General features: G+C 47.8%; 8 protein-coding genes across 8 annotated transcripts; 1 reads left to right on the plus strand and 7 right to left on the minus strand.

Moving 5' to 3' along the window:
• Positions 1-55: 55 nt before the first annotated feature.
• On the plus strand, positions 56-2936 carry DFJ58DRAFT_763373 (magnesium transporter NIPA-domain-containing protein). The gene is made up of 15 exons (XM_041388613.1): positions 56-231; positions 283-411; positions 465-489; positions 542-574; positions 621-649; positions 702-806; positions 856-883; positions 939-1065; positions 1126-1246; positions 1296-1347; positions 1394-1441; positions 1498-1503; positions 1562-1585; positions 1640-1668; positions 1722-2936. Exons 1-15 carry the CDS (start codon positions 118-120, stop codon positions 2778-2780), a joined length of 1929 nt encoding a protein of 642 aa, XP_041249211.1. The 5' UTR covers positions 56-117; the 3' UTR covers positions 2781-2936.
• A 1022-nt stretch (positions 2937-3958) lies between these two features.
• On the minus strand, positions 3959-5378 carry DFJ58DRAFT_652605 (glycoside hydrolase family 18 protein; the record flags this gene model as incomplete). Its single annotated transcript, XM_041381697.1, has 5 exons — positions 3959-4129; positions 4182-4821; positions 4872-5017; positions 5071-5158; positions 5221-5378. 5 exons carry the CDS (start codon positions 5376-5378, stop codon positions 3959-3961), a joined length of 1203 nt encoding a protein of 400 aa, XP_041249212.1.
• Positions 5379-6821: 1443 nt separating this feature from the next.
• DFJ58DRAFT_713859 (uncharacterized protein) lies at positions 6822-7496 on the minus strand (the record flags this gene model as incomplete). Its single annotated transcript, XM_041383956.1, has 2 exons — positions 6822-6996; positions 7198-7496. 2 exons carry the CDS (start codon positions 7494-7496, stop codon positions 6822-6824), a joined length of 474 nt encoding a protein of 157 aa, XP_041249213.1.
• A 2136-nt stretch (positions 7497-9632) lies between these two features.
• Positions 9633-10535, minus strand: DFJ58DRAFT_713860 (signal peptidase 22 kDa subunit; the record flags this gene model as incomplete). The annotated part of the gene is made up of 5 exons (XM_041383957.1): positions 9633-9762; positions 9830-9942; positions 10028-10104; positions 10225-10298; positions 10393-10535. The coding sequence occupies 5 exons, from the start codon at positions 10533-10535 to the stop codon at positions 9633-9635; spliced, it is 537 nt and encodes a 178-aa protein (XP_041249214.1).
• Positions 10536-12117: 1582 nt separating this feature from the next.
• Positions 12118-14725, minus strand: DFJ58DRAFT_495825 (glycerol-3-phosphate-acyltransferase). The gene is made up of 9 exons (XM_041380683.1): positions 14592-14725; positions 14491-14535; positions 14113-14426; positions 14054-14064; positions 13855-13995; positions 13706-13798; positions 13167-13648; positions 13089-13101; positions 12118-13027 (listed from the first exon to the last, which is right to left on the minus strand). Exons 1-9 carry the CDS (start codon positions 14614-14616, stop codon positions 12379-12381), a joined length of 1773 nt encoding a protein of 590 aa, XP_041249215.1. The 5' UTR covers positions 14617-14725; the 3' UTR covers positions 12118-12378.
• A 1249-nt stretch (positions 14726-15974) lies between these two features.
• DFJ58DRAFT_652653 (Alpha/Beta hydrolase protein) lies at positions 15975-17500 on the minus strand (the record flags this gene model as incomplete). The annotated part of the gene is made up of 11 exons (XM_041381701.1): positions 15975-16006; positions 16062-16106; positions 16163-16225; positions 16275-16306; positions 16356-16413; positions 16535-16609; positions 16661-16736; positions 16790-16820; positions 16859-17024; positions 17080-17188; positions 17258-17500. The coding sequence occupies 11 exons, from the start codon at positions 17498-17500 to the stop codon at positions 15975-15977; spliced, it is 930 nt and encodes a 309-aa protein (XP_041249216.1).
• Positions 17501-17837: 337 nt separating this feature from the next.
• Positions 17838-19387, minus strand: DFJ58DRAFT_763446 (uncharacterized protein). The gene is made up of 2 exons (XM_041388614.1): positions 18488-19387; positions 17838-18389 (listed from the first exon to the last, which is right to left on the minus strand). The coding sequence occupies exons 1-2, from the start codon at positions 19100-19102 to the stop codon at positions 18267-18269; spliced, it is 738 nt and encodes a 245-aa protein (XP_041249217.1). The 5' UTR covers positions 19103-19387; the 3' UTR covers positions 17838-18266.
• An 846-nt stretch (positions 19388-20233) lies between these two features.
• DFJ58DRAFT_496216 (Homocysteine S-methyltransferase) lies at positions 20234-21861 on the minus strand. Its single transcript, XM_041380684.1, has 4 exons — positions 21810-21861; positions 21604-21751; positions 21409-21554; positions 20234-21357 (listed from the first exon to the last, which is right to left on the minus strand). Exons 2-4 carry the CDS (start codon positions 21712-21714, stop codon positions 20457-20459), a joined length of 1158 nt encoding a protein of 385 aa, XP_041249218.1. The 5' UTR covers positions 21715-21751; positions 21810-21861; the 3' UTR covers positions 20234-20456.
• Between the last annotated feature and the right edge of the window lie 255 nt (positions 21862-22116).

A 22116-nucleotide genomic window follows, 5' to 3' on the forward strand; every position in this document is an offset into this window, starting at 1 on the left:
TTATCCCGTCATCACCCCGGTTTTGGTCCAAGCCGATGGGGCTTGGCTCGGAGAGTGCATCGCAACTCAAGAATAACAACACTGCTGGTCCCAACTGCTGCGGGTTTCGTCACAACCATGTCCTCCACAACGTCCTCCACAACGATGGCTTCATCCTCAGCGTCGTCTGTGACGTCCGCTGCCGCTGCTTCTGGTACAAGCACTACCTTTCAATTACCCTCAAGCCTTAAAGTAGGCAGTTCATTCTAGGTTTTACTGCCCAGCCTCAGTTCATTAACCCAGGTCGTCGGAATAATACTCGCAGTAACAAGTGGCTTGTTGATTGGCTCTAGTTTCGTCTTCAAGAAGAAGGGCTTGATGCGCTCGCAGGCCGGGCATGCAGCAGGCGAAGGTGTTGCGTACCTCAAATCTGTGAGAGCCATCCCCGCCACCCCTCGGCCTGTTATTGACATTTGCTCTCAAAGCCATTATGGTGGACAGGCATGACAAGTGAGTTCCCGTGTCCTGTTACTTGTGCTGTGCATAACAGCGAATCGCCAAGTGATGATATGTGGAGAGTTGTGTAATTTTGTTGGTATGTCACTTGAGCTCTAACTCTATTCTATGCTGATCCTGCAAAGCATATGCGTTTGTTGAAGCGCTTATTGTGGTGCGTCTGAGACACATCATTCTCTGTCATGTCTTCACCATGACATCCCTAGACTCCTATGGGCGCACTATCTGTTGTAATATGTGCCATCCTATCTTCCATCTTTCTCAACGAGAAACTCACCTTTTTCGGATGGCTGGGTTGTGCCCTCTGTATTGTAAGTATCACCGATCCTTTGTCTTTTCTCGTGTACTAACGTCTGCCAGATTGGTTCCACCATCATTGCTCTCAACGGTAAGCATTACTCCGAACGAGTGCCATATATCAAAGCTTATTTCTGGTGCATAAGGCCCACAAGAGCAAACACCCGGTGAGATAGAGGCATTTAAGCAACTCTTCTTGGCACCTGGTTTCCTCGGGTATATGTCTGCCCTGATTACTATCGCCCTCTCTATTATTTTTTACTTCGGACCTAAGTCAGTCACGTTTCACATACTATCTCTTTCTTTTCCCTCTGTTTATTTTTTCCTTTTTAGATATGGCAAGAACAACATGCTCTGGTATATATCTGTGTGCAGCACTATTGGCGGCATCAGTGTGAGTGTCACGACCGGGCTCGGTTCAGCCATAGTCACCTCCGTTATGGGAGACAATCAGGCAAGTTGTTGCAATATTTATGACCTCACGTTACTTGATGGTACCACAGTTCAAAAACTGGTTTATATACTTTCTAATGGCTTTTGTGGTGATAACGCTATGTGCGTCATTAATATGCCTTCATTTTACTGTACTAACACGACGCAGTAACGGAAATTTATTACCTGAATATTGCACTTGCGCTATTCAATACTGGTGAGTGAAAAAAATTATTATATGTGGTGCTTGAACTCAAGTATTACACTTTGCAGCTATGGGTAAAGTTTTTTCCCGCCAACACTCACTACCCAACTGATTTGATCTGAACCATCACAGTAACGCCCACGTACTACGTTTTATGTACGTGACTTGCGGCCAATCACGTTACTGACTGACACTAACCCCTTCAAACAGTTTCATTTTGTTCAATGGTCACAACCATCGTGCGCGCAGCTACAATTATCAATACCCCCTGATCACTCACCCATCGTTACAGGTCCTCTTCCAAGGGCTCAGCTCTTCTGTCTCGCAAATTCTCACCCTTGTCCTGGCCTTCCTCACAATATGTGTCGGCATCACGATCCTCCAAATGTCCAAGATCGACCCTGCGCAGCTGAAGCTTGATCGCCGGTCCACCATGCTCCTTCAAGCCTCTCGCGCACCCACGGAAGACGCTGAGGAGAAGGGTATTACCGGTATGGAAAACCCCGGCATCGAAGCGTTGCGTGGCACGTTCGGCACCATGAGCAGCATCATTCGCGCCCGTTCAGCACGGAGGATGAGCCAATCAAGCAGGCACGCGAGCTCCTCTCTTCGGGCGCGTCCAGATGACGGTCTTCCTTCCACACACACAAATAACGCGTATGATGGGTTGACACGTCATCAGCTATATGATGCCCCTGTGCCGCAGCTGTCCGATACAGATCGCGAGTCGTCGTTTTCGTCTGGATCAACAACACCATACAGCCCGCGGAGAACAGCCATCAAATTCGGATCGCAAGATCTCGTGCATTCGTACCGCCCGCCAGGTAGTGGGGATGCGGATGCCACGCATGAACACAGGAACGCTGTGCATTCTACACCGCTAATACAAACAAACTCATCATTTCTGTATCCTCCTCCACCAAATACCGACACTTTGTTAATGTCTGGTAGTTCGCAGTCGCTAGTTGTACCACCGCGTGCAAATGATGAGCCACCAGCACCCACTGTGTCGACCATGTACCACAATCCAATCAAAAGTGATCCATTCGAAACCCCGACAACTCCCACGATGACCGCATTCCCCTCGTCGTCTGACATGCTGCCAAATAACTCTCCTCCACGAAGCCACCGGAGCCAGGAGGATGCGCGCCCCACGGAACGCACGCGACGTAGCTCCTCAACGGGCAAGCCGCGGCGATACCCGAGAGGTTTAGATGACGAAGAGGAAAGGATAAGCCTGTGGGAGCAACTAACCTCGCCGGAGATGTCCGAAGAAGAGGTTGAAGATTCATCGTCTCCGGTGCAGGGAATTAGGCTGGTGAAACCTAATAGTTCTAAGACATGGCTTTGATAAGGAGTGTACGATCAGAAAATGGACTGCTTTTTGCTATTGGACCTGATACTGATAGAGTAGTTGTATCTATTTGCATTTGGAACTCCCCGCGCTTCAAGCTTCTGATTGGCGAGTGGAGGCATGAGATGAGATGGATGACATAGTGACCACTGACACATTGATTGCAAACCTCCAGTATTAAGCTCGCGATTCCAGTGGTGAACAACTTGAAGGACATTTATTGTGAAAGTCATATGCTATCATACTATGGCCATGGATGACCGTATATATATACTCCATTATGCTGCAATAAGTAAGGTACAGGTAAGTCGGTACACTAAATCTTTTTGAACCGTATTACAGCTACTTTAATCATATCAGTAGACCAGATTTCTCTTACCGCTTCTATTTACAGCTTGCGAAACTGGACAAACAACTTTGAGGGTCCTGCTTATTACGATACCTTGGCCGGGCGAAATACCCTTGATCAAATGGTAAGGGCGCTCTGCCTAGACACCACCGCATGCTGCACACTCCAACTAGTGGCTCACCCACCGTGGCCGTCAGACAGCAATAGTTCATGTGTCTGCCCATATGTCGCGGCTGGTTTGTGCACAGTGGAAGCTTGTTGTCATTATGTCATTATGATCTTGTATGGCTACAAAACTGTACAATGTATTAAAAATGTACGACATAGCTAGTCGCCAGCTACAGGCCTAGGCCTGCAGGGAGGTTGTGAGAAGCAGCGAACTCCCGATTTCCTTGTCATTGTGGGGGTATTTCGCCATATATTATTCCGCCCGAACAGTGTACGTAAAAGGCGGGACCCTGTTGTTTGCAGTCCACAAGTAAATAGAAGCCGAAAGACGAAAAAATCGAGTCTGTGGAAATTGAGTGCGATACCACTAGGCTACAGCCAGTTAGCCAAGCTGCCAAACTCAACTTTGTCTAAATCATGTAAGTGTCACGAATTTTTTTTTTTTAGGATTAACCTTTCATTGGCAGGAGTCCATTGTATTAGGTAACCTCCAACCCTAGTGGCGGGTTCTTCCCCATCTTGGAACGTCACTCAGGGTATCTTAGCCTTTAAAAACAACACTGTTATATAGGGTAAATATGACATGGCAGAAGACAACAAAAGAGTGTGATCCATGACGTGGGTACATGGGTATACTTGTGCAAAAGAGCGGACGAGTCTATACAGCGCTATTGATGGCATCGACGAGGGTATCGTTGTAGTCTCCACCCGCCTGCCACATAGCATACCCCAGCAGCCCAGTGTTTTTGATGAATGTGCCCTTGGCTGTGAACGACGCTGCGTTATCATAGGAAACCATGACCTCAGACGTTTCATTGTAAACGTAGGGCTGACAAGTCCATCAGAAAGGGAAATAGTTCCTTGTTCAAGGGTGTACGCACCGTTTGGCTGCACGAGTCAAATCGATAGTAGATACCTTCGGCAGTCGTACCTTCCGAGTTGAGGAAGCCACCGTCGATCAGTCCCCAGAAGTTGAAGGTACCTCCAGATCCTTGGTAAACACCACAGGAATCCACGCTCCCGGTATTATCCCACGCATCCCCTACGGGCTGATTAGATGAGTTGAAGGCGGGATAAGGGGCTAGCGTCTTCGTGCCCGACACGAATGCATTAGAGGAGTTGACACTAAAAGAGTGTCCATACGATGGAACACCCAGGACAATCTGATCAACGGGCATGCCTGCTTTCGACCAGGCCTTCACTGCGGAAACAGCCGAGCCTTGCTGCTCAGATGAAGTCGCACAGGAATCGTCGAGTGGGGCGTTAGGGCCAACAGTAGAGGACCATGAACCCCAAATATCATAGTTCATGATAGCAATGTAGTCAAGAACCTCCGCAAAGGCAGAGACGTTAGTCGACGGATTGCCATTGGAATCACGGAATGGTGTCACAGACACCGCTGCCGAGATGGTGATATTACAGCTTTCTTCGCGAAGTTGTTGGAGAAAGGAGAGATAGTTCGCTGTGTCATCGGAGTTAATAATATTACAGCCAATGCCTTGTTTGTTTGGATACTCCCAGCTAAATCAAAGGTAGGTCAGAGTTATTTACGTGATGGCTGATATACATACTCGAAGTTGACACCATCTAGATCATACTGATCGACAAAGTCTATCACTGTCTTAACGAATGCAGTGCGATTCTCGGCTGTTGCGACGTTGGAAGAAAAGTAGATACTACCACCCCAACCTCCAATGGCAATATGGGCTTCGACACCCTGACATGACATCAGCTCAGTAATCAATCATGCACACGAGTTATCATTCTTACGTTTGCATGTGCTTCTGTCACAAAGGCAGGAAGAAATTCGCCATCAGACCCTTCAAGTGATATACTGTTTACATCTGAAGTGGTTGTTCTAGGAATCGTCGATCAACATTGTCGTCATAGGTCTGCCACGGCATGATAGCCTCCACCTACGCAAAAGAATAGTACATCGTATTGTACTTATCCCAACTGATATCGGATGGCGTGTACGCGTCAGTACCAGTAGCATGCCAGCCGGCATACCAGGCACCAGCTACGTTGGACGCATAAGCGAAAGACAGGAGCGTAAGGGACGTCGCTAGCAGCAACATGATGGTGCACGACGCTGAAAGGGTGGGTTTCTGTAAGCAGCGAAAATTTCCTCGGTACTTACATGTCCTGTACTTATATTACAGCTGGGTGACACCAGCAGCCATGGCTAGGATCCGAGTAAGTGCAGAGTTACACCCGAGAGAAGCTATCATGTCTCAACAATGAACGTACATTTCTCCAATTGGTAAAAAATGTTGTCCATGCTTGTGATGAATCGTGACATGCACCGACGACATGAAGCAAGTTGCAACCTGTACAGGGCAAAATCAACAAGTACTGGAACAGCTGCAATAAAGTTCAATACCTCAACTTGAAGTACTCACCGAACTTCAAAAGTTTTGGCCCATGTGATCAAACGGTCCGGTTTGGACCTAAGTTAGTGGTTAACGATCGTGTAATTTCGCTTCGAGTACGAGTTCCAAGCGGTCCTTCCAGCAGCCTAACGGTCGGTACAGTTAGGTTATTGTTGGGTGTATCATTTCGAAAAAATTAGTCTCGATGCCGGCGTGCGTACGTATTAAGAACTTGAGAAGTACTTATTTTAGCACAGCCACATGCATTTTCGTGCAGGGAAGTCATGCATAGGGGAAGTGGATTTTGTCTGACCGCCTTTCTGGAAGTGTTTGTACTGATGGGGCTTGCTGGTGTGGGCGTAATTTCTCGGTAGTGTTCTAGAAGTGCTACCCCCTGTCATTTACGCGTACGTCCTAGGTCCAGGCCCAGAGATGAGTGAATCATGTGGTTTTGCCTTTAGAGAATCATGGTCCGACCTGTCATTCGCAGTGTTTCTAAATGGACATTCAAGGGCATGCGTAGCCCATATGGTGTTAGTAATGAAATAAATAATATTTGAGACTCCCGGCCTCCGGCATGGAGTATATCCTGTGCGCCTCGGTCATGTCGGAGCACGCATGTGCGCGAGGTGATATTCACATTTGTCCTTATTTATGTTCGGGGTTAAAGCGTTTCAGCCTAAGTACTGTGCACAGGGGCCAAAAAAATTGAATTCGTCACAGGCCCAAGATTATCTTTCACGAGGCCTGTCAGGACCTGCAGGTCGGCTACCAGCTTGACGAAAGATCCGGAAAGAGAGACGAGTGCTTCACACTGAATGTCAGATCAACCGATCATGTTCGAGTCAGCCCTCGACGACGCACCAAACGAATATCGCACCACCACAAAGGAGCATTGGTCCTTCCACGTAGCTACATAACGACTATGTGCGAGACAGCCAGCCAGTAAACTAAATAACAGCGTTGACCGAATACATGAGGTATAATGGGATAAGCGGAACGAAAGCGACGAAAGCATAGCGACGACAACATGCAAATATGCAGATGACGAGCATACAATAACCGATTCACACACCATTACGGTGATGAGCAATGCGATAGACGGGGCAAAATATCCAAGGTAACAAAAGGCAGATCAAGGAGCGGGGACTATGGCCGTTTGTCCACAGATCGTTTTCGACTCGGCCTTATCACTTTCGGACTCCCTGTATTGATTTCGGGTGGGGGAGAGCCGCTTCCTCGGGGAATCAGCGACCGGCGCTTCCTCATTCCCCGACGCGACTCTAGTGGATACTCGCATTTCAAATGCCTACGAGCGCACTGACTGGGAAACAAAGACACGAAAGTCAGCCAAGTGTCGAAATAATTGATGGTGGCGCGGACATCAGCGAACAAGAAAAGTGGTGTTAATTAAGAAATCGATCGCACGAAACCGGCAAATCGTTACCACGCCGATAAGGCGTGAAGAAGCAAGGGACACATAATAGTACATTCCGGAATGGGCTGAGGGGACCGTGATACTCACTTGCATGTCTTGTCCTTGCTACCCGGAACGGGTGGACCACATGCGATTTTTCGGCCTCGGCAAAATAGGCATGCGAGCGCCGGTTTCTTATCCATTGATCGTTTAGGGTGCGGTGGCGGCGATATTCGTAATGCCCCCCTCGGGGACGGTGAACGCTGATAAGGTGATCCCGTCCTTCCGCCATGAGGGTGTGATGGTGATTCATTTGGAGAGTGGTAATGTTGTTGGTTTGTGTGAATGAATGCTGGAGTGGATGATTCGACCTCGACGAACATGTAAGACTGGCTAGGAACAGTCATTGGGGCTTCCGATGCATCACGATGCGAAGAAGGCAAGAAAGTTACACTATGAGGGGAGCATGGAGGGGGGGAATGTGATATTGCATCCCGAGGTGAATAGGGTTGGAATTGATGAGGAGGGACCGAATGAACGGGAGGCGGATATGGTAAGTGATCCATAGGCGGCTCAGCGTCCAATGTTAAGAGGTTTGGTTTTACATCTTCACTCTCATGAAACATAGGACTTAGTGCCCCCACCGAGATGGCACCATTGTACACAGACGCCGGTTGTCGAGAACGATGCAGGACTGGGCTCGATGATGGGAGGTCTGAAGGATATGTAAGGTCCCCCTCGGCCTTATAAGTGACAATCATGCGGTCAAAAATAGGGCACGAGCGACTTCACAGAAGACTGACCTTGTGTGTCAAAGTTGAATTATGTTTCATGGGGTTCACGCCACTATGCCCTGGAGCAGGAGCTATAGCAGAAACACGTGTACCGTTGGGCGCCTGTGTAGACGTTGAAGTGGACAAATGACCCAGAGAGTCGACTAATGTATACGATTTCGAGATCTGAAACGAAGATGGATTGCCATGAGGAGCATACTGAGTGGCAGTTATGCATGATGACGAATCGTTGCCTGGATGCATGTGGGATTGGCCTTGCAAGCTCCAACCACCTTGATCCGAATCTTCGGGACACGGGATAAGAACAGGTTGACCGTACATTCCAAAGAATTGGAGATCTGATTCGTCCAAAGAATTGAAGTATGCACCTGATTGAAGTTCTTCGAATGTAAATGCCCGTTTCACTTTGACCTATGATCAAGTTGGGTTAACTATGATCGGATGGTTGCTATTGGACAAGAAGACCTACACTAATATCAAAACCTTCTGCATAACCATTCGAAGGCCTAGATGTCACATGGGATGATTGGCTGAGTGCGTCACAGGGTATAGGGTTTTGTGAGCTGGATGCTGGGTTTTGTTGAGCATAATGCCAATATCGAGGGTCTTCAGGATGTGTATGATTTGATAGAGAAGACATGTAGAGCCAGTGAAGGGAAACAAAAACGATGGGGGAATGTTTTTGTGTAAACGGAGGGTTAGTTGACGGCAGGGGATAAATCACCACTTTTCAAGGCAGTGAGTGTCTTTTATATATTAAGACTCACTGAAAAAGGTACATTGCATATTTGGTAACATAAACTCGGCTTCATTTGCAAGCCAGGACTAGTTTGTACTAAGCTAGTCTGAGTTTAGGAACCCACGCCTCTGAAGTCAGACGACGAAAGCTGTCAACGATTACAGCAACAAGTCTTCATCAGTTTTCCGTAATATTTCTCGTAAGCAAAATCACTCACAGCTCCATTTTGAACCACAAACTTTGATATCTTCAATTCATATTCCCCGTACCATCTTTAATCAATGAAAATACCACACCCACCTGCATCCTAGCATGTGTCACTTCCTGATTAATTTTTACTATAATTTTTAAACATCGCACCTTCCATGACTGCCATTCAAGAGAGTAAAGGATAGAATTGGGTTTCACTTGGCGCTTCACGAGAGAGGGAGCAGATCGCGAGAGATCCGATCGTGTACTCTATCTAGATGACAGCTTCGATGGTTTTCCCATCCTCCTATATAATCAGGCTCGAGAAGCTGTTGTCAGTGGTCAGTTGTATTACTTGATCTTCGTCCAGCGAAGTTCGTTTTGCGACTGTATGTACTCCGAGTGAGAGGCTCGTTCCAAGCTTATGACACGCGTTTACCTGCGGTCCGCTTAGCACTATTGTCGCCGAAACTATACAACAACGAGGGTTACTTCCCCATCGGTAGCTTTTCACCGAAAAAATCGCACAATTGCTTTCCAACTTTGATTATAAGTTTGTCAAGTAGTATGGTTACGCTCGCTGGAACTCTCCGACTCGCCGATTCAGAGAAACCTTGATCAAAAGACCTCGGCGGAATGCTGCTAAGCTCCAGCAAATAAAAGTATACACACACAACTTGCCTGGCCATCGGATGATTGTGTTCTCAAATAACAAAAGTCTTGTCGTACATCTCGTCGTACGAAGTAGTTCTGTCTGGGACGTAGTTATGTAACTTTATTCCAATCAAGTTGATATGGAGTCCAAGTTGGCAAATTGATGTTCATGATACGGCATCTCGGGCCTCAGGAAAGTCGATAGGCTCCACTGTGCGGGCAGCTTCTCCATAACTGAGCACGCCGACATACGGCATGACATTATATTTGAGGGAATATTGAGCGGAAAGTACGTTGCTATCCAAAAACACGAGTCGTCAGCATGCGGAGTGGACCACGAATCCTTTATCGGATTCTGACTCACCTGAAAGAACCCGACAGGTCGCGAAGTCTGTACTTGTCTTTCTGTACAACGTCGATCGTAGCGTCCTCTTTTCTCCGCACAATGCGATCCCAAACAACAACGGTGTTGTTGATCTTTAGAAGTGCGTCAGACAAAGGATACCACAGTATGCTTAATCTCGCCCGCCGTATGTAGAAAGTATGATGGTAAATTACTTACTCCTTGTGCGTTTGTGTACTCTGCCTCAAGGTACACGAATAACTGTTTCGTGTTCCAGTTAAAAAGTGGCGTAAGGTCTGGACCGGCACGTAGCGATCGCAAAATCAAATCACGTATAAGAAACCGCGATTGCGCGACAGGAAGTGGTGGATCCCCGGTGAGGCTCTTCCGCTGTCATCGCGATGAAAAATACGTACCGGCCGATAGGTTAAATTTAACAAAACCAACTTCCTCGTTTCTGAATGGATAGCGTCTCGTTTTGGAGTGGAACCTAAGGAATGTCAAAATAAGTCACTGACGTGAGATACACAACGAAGGCAAGACTGTATAACCGCAAGCCTGACGCAACAAATCGAGTCACTTACACCTTCAAAGAGACAATATCCAGGTTACCCTTGGGATCCGCATTGAAGAGGAAGGAGGAGAGAGCTACGGCCCCAAGCAAACACATAACACATGTCGACCAAAAGGCAGATATGCTATTTACTCGAGCGTAAATGCTATGCATCTTGTAGTGCACACGCGAGAGAATATGAAGATGCTGGACGTGAAGGAACAAACAAGTATGTAGCTGCCACGGGCCGCAGACAGACGAGTCACGTCTGCACCAACGTGGCCCACCACGACTTCCTTTTTAGGCTATTTTTGGTTTATCGTTAAACTTCGAAGCTCAAAGAGTTTTGAGCATAAAAGCCAAACGAATAGCTATACGACATGTACATGTGCCCGACAATTTACTTCACGTTGCTAACCTGAATCATTAATACTGGAGCCTAGTGCATGGTGCGTTCGAAAACACGTTTTTGCAGTTTTTTTTGTCTCATGAAGGAGGTTAATGGTGAGGCGTATATTTTTAAATTCATGCCAACTGCTTAACGTTACTCTGTTCGAGCTGATGTCATAGTCAGAGCTCTATGAAAATGTGGATGCTGTTGAGTGTCTACCATCACTGTCGGACGATCTAATCAACTTTAGGTCTCATTCCGATCATGACGAGGATACATGCAGGCAGCAAGTTCCTAGGCCCGGACGAAATGACAAGCTTACAAGATAGATAACGGGCGATGTTGTCATACGAAGATGTTCCATACCATACACAGACGCCTAGTCCATAGCCTTGCCATTATTAGAGCAGCATCCTCGATCGATGGCTGGAGGGCTCAGCAACACTGTACGGTATGCTTCCAACATGGCTTCAATCATATCGCCTGCAGTACACCGCCAGGACATCTAGTCCCACTCAAGCACAGATATTTCTGCTTCTGAGCGCTGTTGTACTGCCCAAAATGCATGTCTTGCCTGGCCTGCCATCGTATTTGGTTTGGTCTATCTCCGGAGCCATTTCATTTCATGAGAGGCAATCTGACTGCGTGATTGCCTTGGGTGGCTGCATCTATCGTCCTTCGATATCCTTCTAGTCTCCAGCTGTTTGCTTCGCAAGATGCGCCACCAGTCTAGGTCATCACAGCACCGTCGTCATGATGTATACCCACCGAACCTGCGTATCACAGTTAATTTCTGCTTGCCCTCAGCGCTTGACAGGTTATGTGTCTTGACTGAGCAATGTCGTAAGTCACCAAATATCTTATCTGATGTCCATGCTCAAATATTGCTTGTCTTTCCTTTTTGTCTGCATTATATGATCGTGGGGCAATAAACTGCGCGCGGTGCCAATCTGGCATTTCCATGAAATCATGCGCGCTCGATGTAGAATTCATTTCCACATATAATTGTTGATTTCTGAGCGCATGTGGAACAGCTCCAAGGCTATTCGGATCTTTCATAGATGGTGATAGCAGTTGACTGTTGACATGCTGGCGGTGTTCCATTTCATAGACAAGCAATGCTTTATCGACCTATTGTTGGTCGGATCTTGAAGCTCAACATTCATAAGTACAGTCATTTCCTAAATGTCTATCGCGCGGAGGAGGCTGTTAATTTATTTCAACTTCCTACCCCACTACAGATGCACCAGGGCCCATCATTTTTATTTTCATGGCTCGGGTTCGGCGTCCTCACGGGCTATTAGGATAGAAGGGACAGGCAGATAGTGGCGGCTCTACGTTTTCCTGGTGACCCTGAGGGATATCTCGTTAATTGCCGTCCGAGTACCGGAATATTTCCTAAAAGATAAATTGACCATACATAGGAGATCTTCAGGGCTGAGACCATGTCTTCGGGTGGAAACGGGGTGCTGTTAGTTGTGTACCTTCCCCGAAATGGCAGGAACAAATGAGGGGTGACAAGAATGCAACCTATAGCAGCCAAATCGATGCGAGGCAAAGGTCACCCTTGATTAAGTATGAGTCCCAGAAGTACACACATCCCTCGATCATCCTAGCATGTGTACGCTAGTCTTCCTCTTGCTTGAGACCTGTGCTACTCGGCATCCACACCAGGTCTTCCTCATCTTTCTCACTGTCACCTGGCGTACCTTCGTCATCACTACTGAGTGCCCAGTCTCCCTCGATCTTCCTATCCAAAGTTGCGATCTTCGCACCACGAGCACGAAGAAATGCGATCACCTCGCGTGCTCGCCTGTATCCCTTGGCGTCAGGTAATGCATCGCCATCTCTCCCATCGTCTGTCGAAGAGGTGGGTGAATTTTCTTCAACCCAGCCGAACCTCTTTGCCAAGTGGATGCTCGCGATCACATTCTTCCCATCTCCGCTTGCCTCTAGGGTCGTCAGGAACCCAGCGAGAGCCTTCACAGCCTCTCCACGTGCCCGGAGCAAATGCTTCATGATTCTTCTTGACGAAGGCCTTCGACGGGGTGCGATCTTGACTGGCGGCTCATCGGCAAACTGTGTTGGTAAGGAGCGTAGCGTCCCCGATGATGCGCCCGGAGTGGAGGAGTTTGCACGATTCTTGTCGATCCAAGGGTTCTCAGGAGGTACTAGCGGGGTTGTATATTGAGACAATGCAGACATAGAAAGCTCCCATCGCCTAGGTGCCCAGACACCAACAAGAACTCGCCATGCTGCAATCACACGCTTGAGACTTGATATTTATAGGTAAGCTAAGAAAAATGTGAAATCACAATGATTGGAAGTTAACTTACTTCATGTAGATATCTGTGGAGAAGTTCCCATTGCTCTGTTAGTATAGCTCACATGTCCAAGGTTCTAAATATACGTGCCATTGATTAATCTATTATGATAATATGCAAACGCCCAGACTGTGAACGCTGCTACAAGAGCACCAGTGCCTGTGTACCAGAGCATCGCCCAGAGCGCCCAGAACGTAGCAGGGTAAATCATCATGCACGATAACAAGCCAAAAACAGCTTTGTTCTGTGCCTGAGTCTCCTCTTCGTGCTCGACTAAACCAGCGCCAATTCGACCCATGACATATACCGGTGTGTGAAGTAAAAGGGGAACGAGGAAGAAGGGAAGGCGAGTGAGGGCAGCAAGCGTGTCGCGAATAAGCACAGAGAGTGTTAACAACCGTGACGGAAGAGGGGTTGGGTGAGAAGGAGATAGCATTGGCGGAAGTGGAAGTGAAGATAAGACGGAGTTCGTAAGATTAGTAGATTGAAGAAGTGAATAATAACCCAAAAGATGGCGCCGAACAGTCGAGAAGTTTGCAGTGGCGTCCGTTGTGGAAAAAAGATCAACTAGACTATGAGAATACGTGAGCTGCCAATACGAAGTGGATAAACAGAGCGTGAAAACGTACGTCTGCGAAATCGTGACAAATTCTTCGAGGTCGATTGAGCGCTCATCTTCCCAGAGAAGATCCCTTGCCATTCGAGCACTGTAAAGGGTATCCCTAATTAGCACATAATCAGATTCCGCACACACCGCAATGAAACAATATTGAAATACCAGTCAGGAGCATTGATGGTTGCCTCAACCAGCTCCCTCTCGATAGCACGTGTGAGGCGCTTTGCCGCTGCGCGTGGCGCCCCTTCTAAATCCGAAAAGAATTGTTCTTTGTACTCATCCATTGAAACCGGTTCACCAAACCTAATGAAATCAGCGCCATCAGTCAGCAATGTATATCTCCATGCTGACTAAATCTCACGTCATGATGACCTATGCTGGTTTTAGTGAAGAAACCTTCCAAGGGATTAGGGGACATACACTGCTTCGGTACTTGGACTTATTCGTATACACGATAGCGGCGGGGATGATCCGGACCCCAGGCCCCTTCACTCCGTTTTCCGCCGCCCATTTGGTGTATTCTAGTGCAGCCCAGGCGGCACCATCTTTTACCTGCATGATCCTCGGCTCTGTGTAAGACGTGCCCTCCGGGAAAAGCGCAACTGCATCGCCCCGTGCAAGGGCTTCGATAGTTCCCCGGAATAGATCTTGACGGTTCTTCGACTTCCGGTCTACAGGAATATTGCCAGACGAGTGAAGTACCCAAGAAAGGACTGGGTTCGCAAAGAGTGTTGCTTAAAGTAAGGCGCAACGCATTAACGGGATTAAGGTTTGCTAGGTTGATAAGGCTTGGTTCACCTTTACTCCAGTAATGTAGAACACGACGGTGTGGGAATTTGGACGCTACGAAAGATACGATAAGCCCGCGCCAAATCTAAGAGAAGAACAATAAAACTAACAAAGAATAGCGGGATCGATCATCATGTTATGGTGAGTGGCGGTGCTGCAAAAGCGGGTCAGAATCGGTTCTAGACTGTCTTCAGGCGCGGCAGATGTAGATGCAATATATGTGGGAGTCAGTAGTCAACACTGTGGATTCCTTTACGCTCCCAAGTCCATCCAATTGGTCCCTCTAACTTCTAGGCGCTCTCAAAGATAATTCTCATGCAAAGCCAAACACGGGCTCGAGTGTCCCGGTTGACAGGCAAGTAATGCCAAATGCGAAACTTACACAATGATCGGTCCATCCAAGGGAACATGCTCGCCTCCAATTACACGTACTTCTGTGAAGAACGACCAGAGAGACCAGTCTGCAATGCGACGGATAACCAAGTGTAATACTTTCGAGTCGGACATGTTAATGAGTTGGCTGGAATATGGGAGTAATAAGGCGCAGATATACGTTGTGATATAGCAAGAAGAACTGATGTGGAAGCGTAGGGCAGAGCTCAGCGGGGAGAGAGACTACGAACGTCGAACACAGCTGCACGGCCTGAAAAGATGCAATAACGGCAACTTTCATGTCAAACACGTGCACTAATGCTCCCGCACACTCCCGCACGGCGCACGCTGAGACGTCGGACCGTCGTCCACGACTAGTGCCAAAGTACCTGCAACTTGTCTTACTGAGCTTGGTGCTGCAACTGTATTGCCACGTATGTTACATGGTTGGTTGCCAGTGCCTACAGCCACCTAGTGTTAGCTAGTCTCTCCCAGTCAGACCTTATAGAAAGAGGGCGGGCCGGCGATGACAGTCGTTCCTGAGTAGCTGCATCAACCAATGCACATATAACAAGCATATTACTCTGCGGCTCTGTCACAGTTGTACGAGAAAATCTCCTGGAGGATCTGCATAATGTGCATACAACCTTAGCTGTAAATTTAACCCCTCAGCAATACCCAACCTCAGTTCCTGCCGAGTCGCCCCAAATGAGGTTCATTCACACTGAAGGCACCCCTGAGTACACCCCAGGAACTCCCTGCCCAGTCTGGCTGAAATCCCTTACCGCACCCGGAGTCCCAGACATCTGAGCATGATACAACCATGCATCCGATCCGGTTTAGGGTTTCAGTCTTCGGCACTCGATATCATTTCGCTCGCGGAAATGGGCGGAATATCTTCACATGAGCAATTTCAAAGAGTCACAGTGATTATACACAATGAGAACTCAACTAGTACAACCAAATCATCATGTGACGTCCGGAAGCGACATGAACGCCTTCAAAGTTCATGATGGACGCAACAGTAGTACGGCTGCAGAAAGAAATACACATGCGAAAATAAGGGGCTAAAGGTCCATCGGCTATCAACAATACTCTGAATCAAGCCAAAACCGCAGATGTCAGATACAAACGGTGGGATCCGACGCAATCGCTTCCCCATGTCTATCAGCACCTTAAAGTAAAGAAAGAAAAAGAAAGGCACTCACGCTGTTCGAAATATACCATATGTGGGAGATTGATACCAGTCGATGCTGTAAAGAAGCCACGTCAAACACGAGAAGGCACGGACACAACGGAGTAAACATACGTATGGATGCACTCCCTTCCGGGTCTTCACTGCCTACACATCTACGTACGTGGCGCGGGGCCGCTAAATGTTATATCAGTTGAAGTCTTTTGAAAGGCAGAGTGTTTCGAACGTGGTTCGGTGAATTGCCAATATTCCGTAGCGCTGATAACCATGTGAGCTTGTGATAATTATATAGAAAATTAGACTTCACTGATGCTTGTAGCCCAGCTTCGTAGGTATCATTGTCGGCACGCCATCTAAGTATGGTTCTGAACAGAACGTACTAGGATGTCACGGAACATACCGAACGAATGCACGCCTGCAGTAGCATGCGAGACCCGTAAGCGAGACATGCTCTCCGACTCGGATGGACAAAAAAGAAGAGGGCACCTCGAAAAATATTATCCATTCCAATCACAGTTTCCACGAGCTCAGCAAACGAAGGATCCCCTGTCCTTGGCTGGCCTGACGGTCATGTTCAGTAACATCGCACAACAGGGGTACGAGTTTTGTTACCAAATGTGAATAATCGCAGCGCAGCATCAGGGAAACTGTTCCTGATAGATAATGCTGCAATGCATGCAATGGCACCCTGCTCGAGGACAATAACGTAAGTCGTATGACGAAAGGCACGATCCGACGCACTCCAAGCGAATGACCTGTGGGCAGAATTAACCTGTGTATATTGTGAAAAGACAGCGTGGCTTGCCGGACACTGCTACATCATACCGCGGAAATTTCTCAAACTGCTCGCGTAAAACATTAAGCATGCGATCTCCGACGCTCCTGAAAGCATAAAGAAAGCCTGTATGCACGTGGGCGTTTGTATTCTTTGGCAAGCCTGGTCCACGTAGTGGGGAAAGCACAAGGGACGTATCTACTTGCCGTCGGATGTCAAAAGTTGCCATCTTGGAATCTTGCGCCTCGAAATTTACCAATAATCGCGCTCGCAATCTCACGGCTGCCCCTGAATGAAATCACAAGTTCTTTCCTTGTGTCATCACGAGCAACGAAACCTTGCGTAGACGTAATTATATCTGTGAACTGTCGCAGCACGTCATTCAAGTTATATCAGCACACAACCGACCACAAAATTATCGACTATATGCACACCTGGGTAACCAGTGTGTTTCCCATCGGACGCGGGCACAAGACTTGATACGCGCCAGATGCATACTTTGCGTATCTCACAAGCTCATTGTACAATTCCTCGGAAATACCATTATCAGGATCATGCGCTGTACCTGGGAAGTGGGGCCACTTCCACTGGAACGAGCAGGGAGGATGCGATGTGTCGTCGGGCGGATTGCTGTACCAATCATTAGAATGGAGGTGTGCAGCATGGATGGGCAACATACTTGTGCATGATGGTTTAGGGTCAAGTTGAAGCAACTGAGTCTGAGACTGCTAGATCCGGCAAGCCATGATCGGTGGGATCGGTTCTGAATAGTACTGACAGTGTCAAGTATGGAACAGCGACGCATCTTCTGGCCATAATGAAAGCCTTAGAGTCATTAATCATTCCGAGCGATCACTCTGATAAGTTGATTTACCTAGTACAGTGAGTCAAAATCATAGTTGGTCCGTAGTACCACAACAATTGATGCACATTGTTTTCTTCTCTGAACTCCGCGAATTTATTGATGTTTAATTACCGAGGTTTGGTCGTATCGACTCGGACGCTACACAATACTAGGACTCTTGTGTTGTTGTTTACTACAGAATCACTGTCGTACAACTAAAACGCGGACAACCCAGAGAAGGAAGAAGACCGGACCCACTGGTTACAGGAGGCGATCAATGTAATCAAAATGAAAGCATGCACCCTTGACATATGATTGCAGCAAGGTGATTGTACTACCTATGTCTAGAGTGGGGCATCAAGTGCGTCAAATCATTACAATGCGTAAATGTACAGAATGAGTGTGATGTTTAGGATGTACAATGAATGTGAATCGTTTCGAATTATATCAAGGAATGTTAAGCAGGACGCCAGCGCCTAAATTTAATAAAATATAAAATGTATGCCGGTATTGGACAAAAGCCCAACGTCCTTTAATGATGGTGATGATGATGATGATGAACACGATATGCGACAGAACTCCAGCCCTCTGCTCGGTCTTCAATAAGATGAGCGTCTCCCCGAGCTACGGTGCTTCGCCGGTCCGCCCCTTCCACTGCTTGAACCAGGTGACATGAACCCTAGCAAGCGCTTGAACAGAGGTTGCGGCTTCTGAGCTGGTGGCTATTTTTGCGTATAACAAATATTCACGATGCGAGCATAAAACAAACGACGAGCATCAGCGTCGATACAATGATGCAGGCGGACTGGTAAAAGCGCACCCCATACTGATACTGCAGACGACCGTTAGGCATGTGGTGCGACTGCCCTGGGCGCGAAGGCGAGTGGTACATCGTCCGTTGGTGAGTTCCGTGGGACTGCTCCGGATAATAATATGCCGGAGATGTGTGTTGTCGCACGGGCTGCGATTGCTTCTGCGGATAGGGATAAGGCTGGGTGCGTTGGTGATGATGTGTAGGGGCCGCAGATGGCGGATAGATGACTTGTACAGTTTGCGAGCGTGATGGTGGCTTGCGTGTTGAGCCAGTACGAGAATGCGATGTAGTTTGTAAGGTGGTACGACTAGAGTGGGGGTACGACCATACTTCGACGGGCTGCGAGTAAGAGCCTGAACGCGAACGAGAAGATGTGTGCCTATATGGTTCTTCTTGTCTTGCAGGAGGTACATTGAAAGTTTTCGAGCGGCTGGGCGAAGGGCGCTGCCGTCTTCCACCTGGCTCATCATAGAATGAGCGGTCGCGCATTGTAGGCGACATGACGAATGGATTGGAATAACAATGCGCCTGAGCAGTTGTCTGGGATACCCAGTTTGAAACCCGAGCTTGTTGAGCAACATGATGCTCCCATGCTTCAGGTGAATAATCGTATTCAGTCATGAGTCCTGATGAAAGTGGCGGACAGATGCAGAAAGTGCTGTTGATATATCTACAGATGGATGATATGATATGGGGTTCCTGAAATGTGGCGTTGGTAGATGGCTCTCTATAACACGAAGACCAACTGGTGAGATTCTGAGGGAATGGCGATATTTTCAAGTAAATCGATCTTTGACCAATCTAAAGAGGCCGTGGAGAAATGAAGGCTTGTTATAAATTGGCTCCAAGAGCCGACAGGCCACCGAAAATAACGCAGCAAACAACGTTTCCTGTCCACGAGGAGGCGTAAGTCTTATGATTGAAACAAACTAACTAGTACTAGATTCTTATTGTCATGCTTATGTAAACAATACTAACCCCCAGCCTCTGGCCAATGTAACTCAACTCTTGGACTTTGTGTTTCAAGTTATATTCATGCAGTGCATGTCCATGCCAATGGTCGGCAAGCACCAAGTTTAAATACTGGTTCACTGCCAAGAAGATTGCCGCAAGCATTTCATCCTCCAATTCAATATGCACGATCCGACGTCCGACTGTCGACGCGTTGCCTAATCCAATTGCCAGTCGAAGGTCGGTGGGCTCGCGCCTGCGTGACGAGGTTGTAGTGACAAACACCGGAAGATAGCCGCAAGATTGATGATAATTCGGAGATGCGCGCGTCTTGGTAAAGATCAGTACAGTAAGTACTGATTATCGATGGCATCAATTCCTATCGATTCATACCCATTTGACAACGACGATGCGCCCAGCATGTGGGTTCTGGGAAATTTGGCGGTAATCCTCCTCTACGAAACACTTGACCTACGTGGCCATTTTCAAACATCGCAGGCTTTCCCTTCGACAACATCATCTCACCTCTTGTGCCTTCATCTGCAAACACCCTTATCTCCTTTGTGCGTGGTTTACCTTTATCAATTTCAATATTTCTGCCTATCGCATCCCGGAACTTTGACCTTCTGACATACCTTTTCAGACGGGAAGAGCTGGCTAAGTTCATCATCTCCCGGACGATTGACCTGCAACCATTCTTCCTTCTGGCTCCGGACCGCTAAACGTTGCAAGATACTTTTTTTGATTGGTGAGAACGAGGTTGACGGCGATGATGGAACTACATCATGCCTTTAGTATGGTAATGTGGTTGATCGGAGCATGTTACAGACGTTGTTGAAACACTGCCCCTTTGTTGCCCTTTTTTGTCTGGCCGATATGGTAGGTACATAGAGATGCCTATTTTATCCACCTCCGAGTCGCTACCCGGGCCAAGAACTCTACCTACCAGGATCAGGCAAGGTATGTCAATTACCACAGATTGACCTGCAGAGGATACCTCCGTTTAGCTTTGTCACACCCTATCCTACTCCTCACTGAACGCCTCCCCAAGAGCCTTGATGTCACCTGGTCCAGTTTTGCAGCAACCGCCAAATATGATCTCGTTCCAACCCCTCCCCTTGGCCTCTTTGACGAGGCTGGCCAGATCCTCTGCCCATAGATCACTCTCCTCGGGCTCTCGGAATGCCTGAGCAGACAAATCAAATCCGCCCCCTCCGTTCGGGTGCAACACTAGAAACAGTTTCTTATTCCCGTCCATCACGCGTTCAAAGTCTTGGAGTAACCCCGGAATATACTTGAGCGCCGTGCAATTGATTCCAATACCATTTGGTACTGGCATATTGTTGTCGCTGCGTATCATAGCGGTTGCCGCGTCGCTAGCGGTATAGTGATCCCCTCCAGGTTGCCGAGTCTCTGGGTACTTGCCATTGGGAAACGTCGCAGTGATCCACCAAGGTTTGGGACTGATGATCTCCTTCATATTATCCATTGCTCGCCTGATCGCCTCTACCTCTCTCACCAGCGGCACCGTCTCAAACGCAACAAAATCGACCTTGTCCCACGTCTCTTTATCAGACGTGAACACCCGAAGTCGATCCTCGTGAAAGCGTGTCAACGCCTTTATGGAGTTATTCTTGCCTTCAATATCATCTCCGAAAGATGTCGTATTTTCCTCCGTGTCGCTGTGTGCTCGTGGTCCGTATGGAAGAGGGTAAATCCCACCAAAATCTTGCATAGGGGCAAGTACAGCGCCAAAGGGTCCAAGGGAGAGGGCGATACGAATATCCTTCGGGCTGACATCAAGATGTTCCTTACAAAATTGATGTCTGGCTTTGTCTGCTATGTCAACGGCATTGCGCATAGCCTCGGTAGCGATTTCACGAGTGTACCCTGCACGGTCGAATGATTCGAATGCAGCCTGGTACCTGTGGATGACTGGTGCACAACTTGCTAAAAAGCACAGCGGAGGTACTTACGTCGCTGTGAGAAGGACCCTCGATCCAGCCTCGAGGAACGCAAGATGAGCTTGTTGCAGGGTATTTGGTGCATCAAGGATGATACGCGCTGACCACAATGGGGTGTGCGAGATCGGGAGATGGAAGTGATCTTCTAGAGTAGTGCCCTGCAAGAAATGAGCTTGTGTGTACAAATAAACCTGTATGGTAACTTACGAGTCCACCATCAGACAATAGGATTGAATCTTTGGGCATCGTTTTGGCTAGAACACGATAACTTAAAAACGAAGAGTTACAATTAGGGTACTCCGAGTCCGACACCGACATAACACGAAAAAGCCGCGGTGTTTGCCGATGTCGTCATCTAACGTTATCTGACGTTATAACCCCTGTTCCAAGGGACCACAGACTATGTACTATACCTATTCCCCAGGAGAGCACCGTGTCTTGACTAGAAGGTACCGTCTTGCCTGGTAAACATGTTGGTGATGAGTCACTGCACTCAATTGAACCAAGTCGCATTGAAACAGGTTCGGTGATACGGATCGGCAGTAGAGTCCGGGACCGAGTCACTGACAGGGAAGTCGAGATGCCGTTTGATTCCAAGCATCATCACAGCATCACGCGCAAGCAAGTACTAACAAAATAATTTTGCGACCTTGCGTAATTGTACAAACAATGGACACACCAGGGGTCCTAGAGGCAGTTGGACGGAAGACACTTGAAAGG

This window comes from Suillus subalutaceus (assembly GCF_016647625.1).
Source record: "Suillus subalutaceus strain FC151 chromosome Unknown DFJ58scaffold_9, whole genome shotgun sequence".
Classification (NCBI taxonomy): domain Eukaryota; kingdom Fungi; phylum Basidiomycota; class Agaricomycetes; order Boletales; family Suillaceae; genus Suillus; species Suillus subalutaceus.

What these genes read in the sequence shown, in the direction of transcription:
- DFJ58DRAFT_763373 (XM_041388613.1), top strand. Translation starts at nt 118, where the DNA reads ATGTCCTCCACAACGTCCTCCACAACGATGGCTTCATCCTCAGCGTCG. An exon ending in AGAGTTGTGTAATTTTGTTG is followed by an intron (nt 575 to 620) that starts GTATGTCACTTG and finishes GATCCTGCAAAG; the next exon opens with CATATGCGTTTGTTGAAGCG. An exon ending in ATTTTTTACTTCGGACCTAA is followed by an intron (nt 1,066 to 1,125) that starts GTCAGTCACGTT and finishes TTTCCTTTTTAG; the next exon opens with ATATGGCAAGAACAACATGC.
- DFJ58DRAFT_495825 (XM_041380683.1), bottom strand. Translation starts at nt 14,616, where the DNA reads ATGATGATCGATCCCGCTATTCTTT. An exon ending in ACCATCAATGCTCCTGACTG is followed by an intron (nt 13,799 to 13,854) that starts GTATTTCAATAT and finishes TGTGCTAATTAG; the next exon opens with GGATACCCTTTACAGTGCTC. An exon ending in TTTGTCACGATTTCGCAGAC is followed by an intron (nt 13,649 to 13,705) that starts GTACGTTTTCAC and finishes GTATTCTCATAG; the next exon opens with TCTAGTTGATCTTTTTTCCA.
- DFJ58DRAFT_763446 (XM_041388614.1), bottom strand. Translation starts at nt 19,102, where the DNA reads ATGACTGAATACGATTATTCACCTGAAGCATGGGAGCATCATGTTGCT. An exon ending in GTCTGCAGTATCAGTATGGG is followed by an intron (nt 18,390 to 18,487) that starts GTGCGCTTTTAC and finishes ACGCAAAAATAG; the next exon opens with CCACCAGCTCAGAAGCCGCA.
- DFJ58DRAFT_496216 (XM_041380684.1), bottom strand. Translation starts at nt 21,714, where the DNA reads ATGTCGGTGTCGGACTCGGAGTACCCTAATTGTAACTCTTCGTTTTTA. An exon ending in TATTGTCTGATGGTGGACTC is followed by an intron (nt 21,555 to 21,603) that starts GTAAGTTACCAT and finishes CATTTCTTGCAG; the next exon opens with GGCACTACTCTAGAAGATCA. An exon ending in AGGGTCCTTCTCACAGCGAC is followed by an intron (nt 21,358 to 21,408) that starts GTAAGTACCTCC and finishes AGTCATCCACAG; the next exon opens with GTACCAGGCTGCATTCGAAT.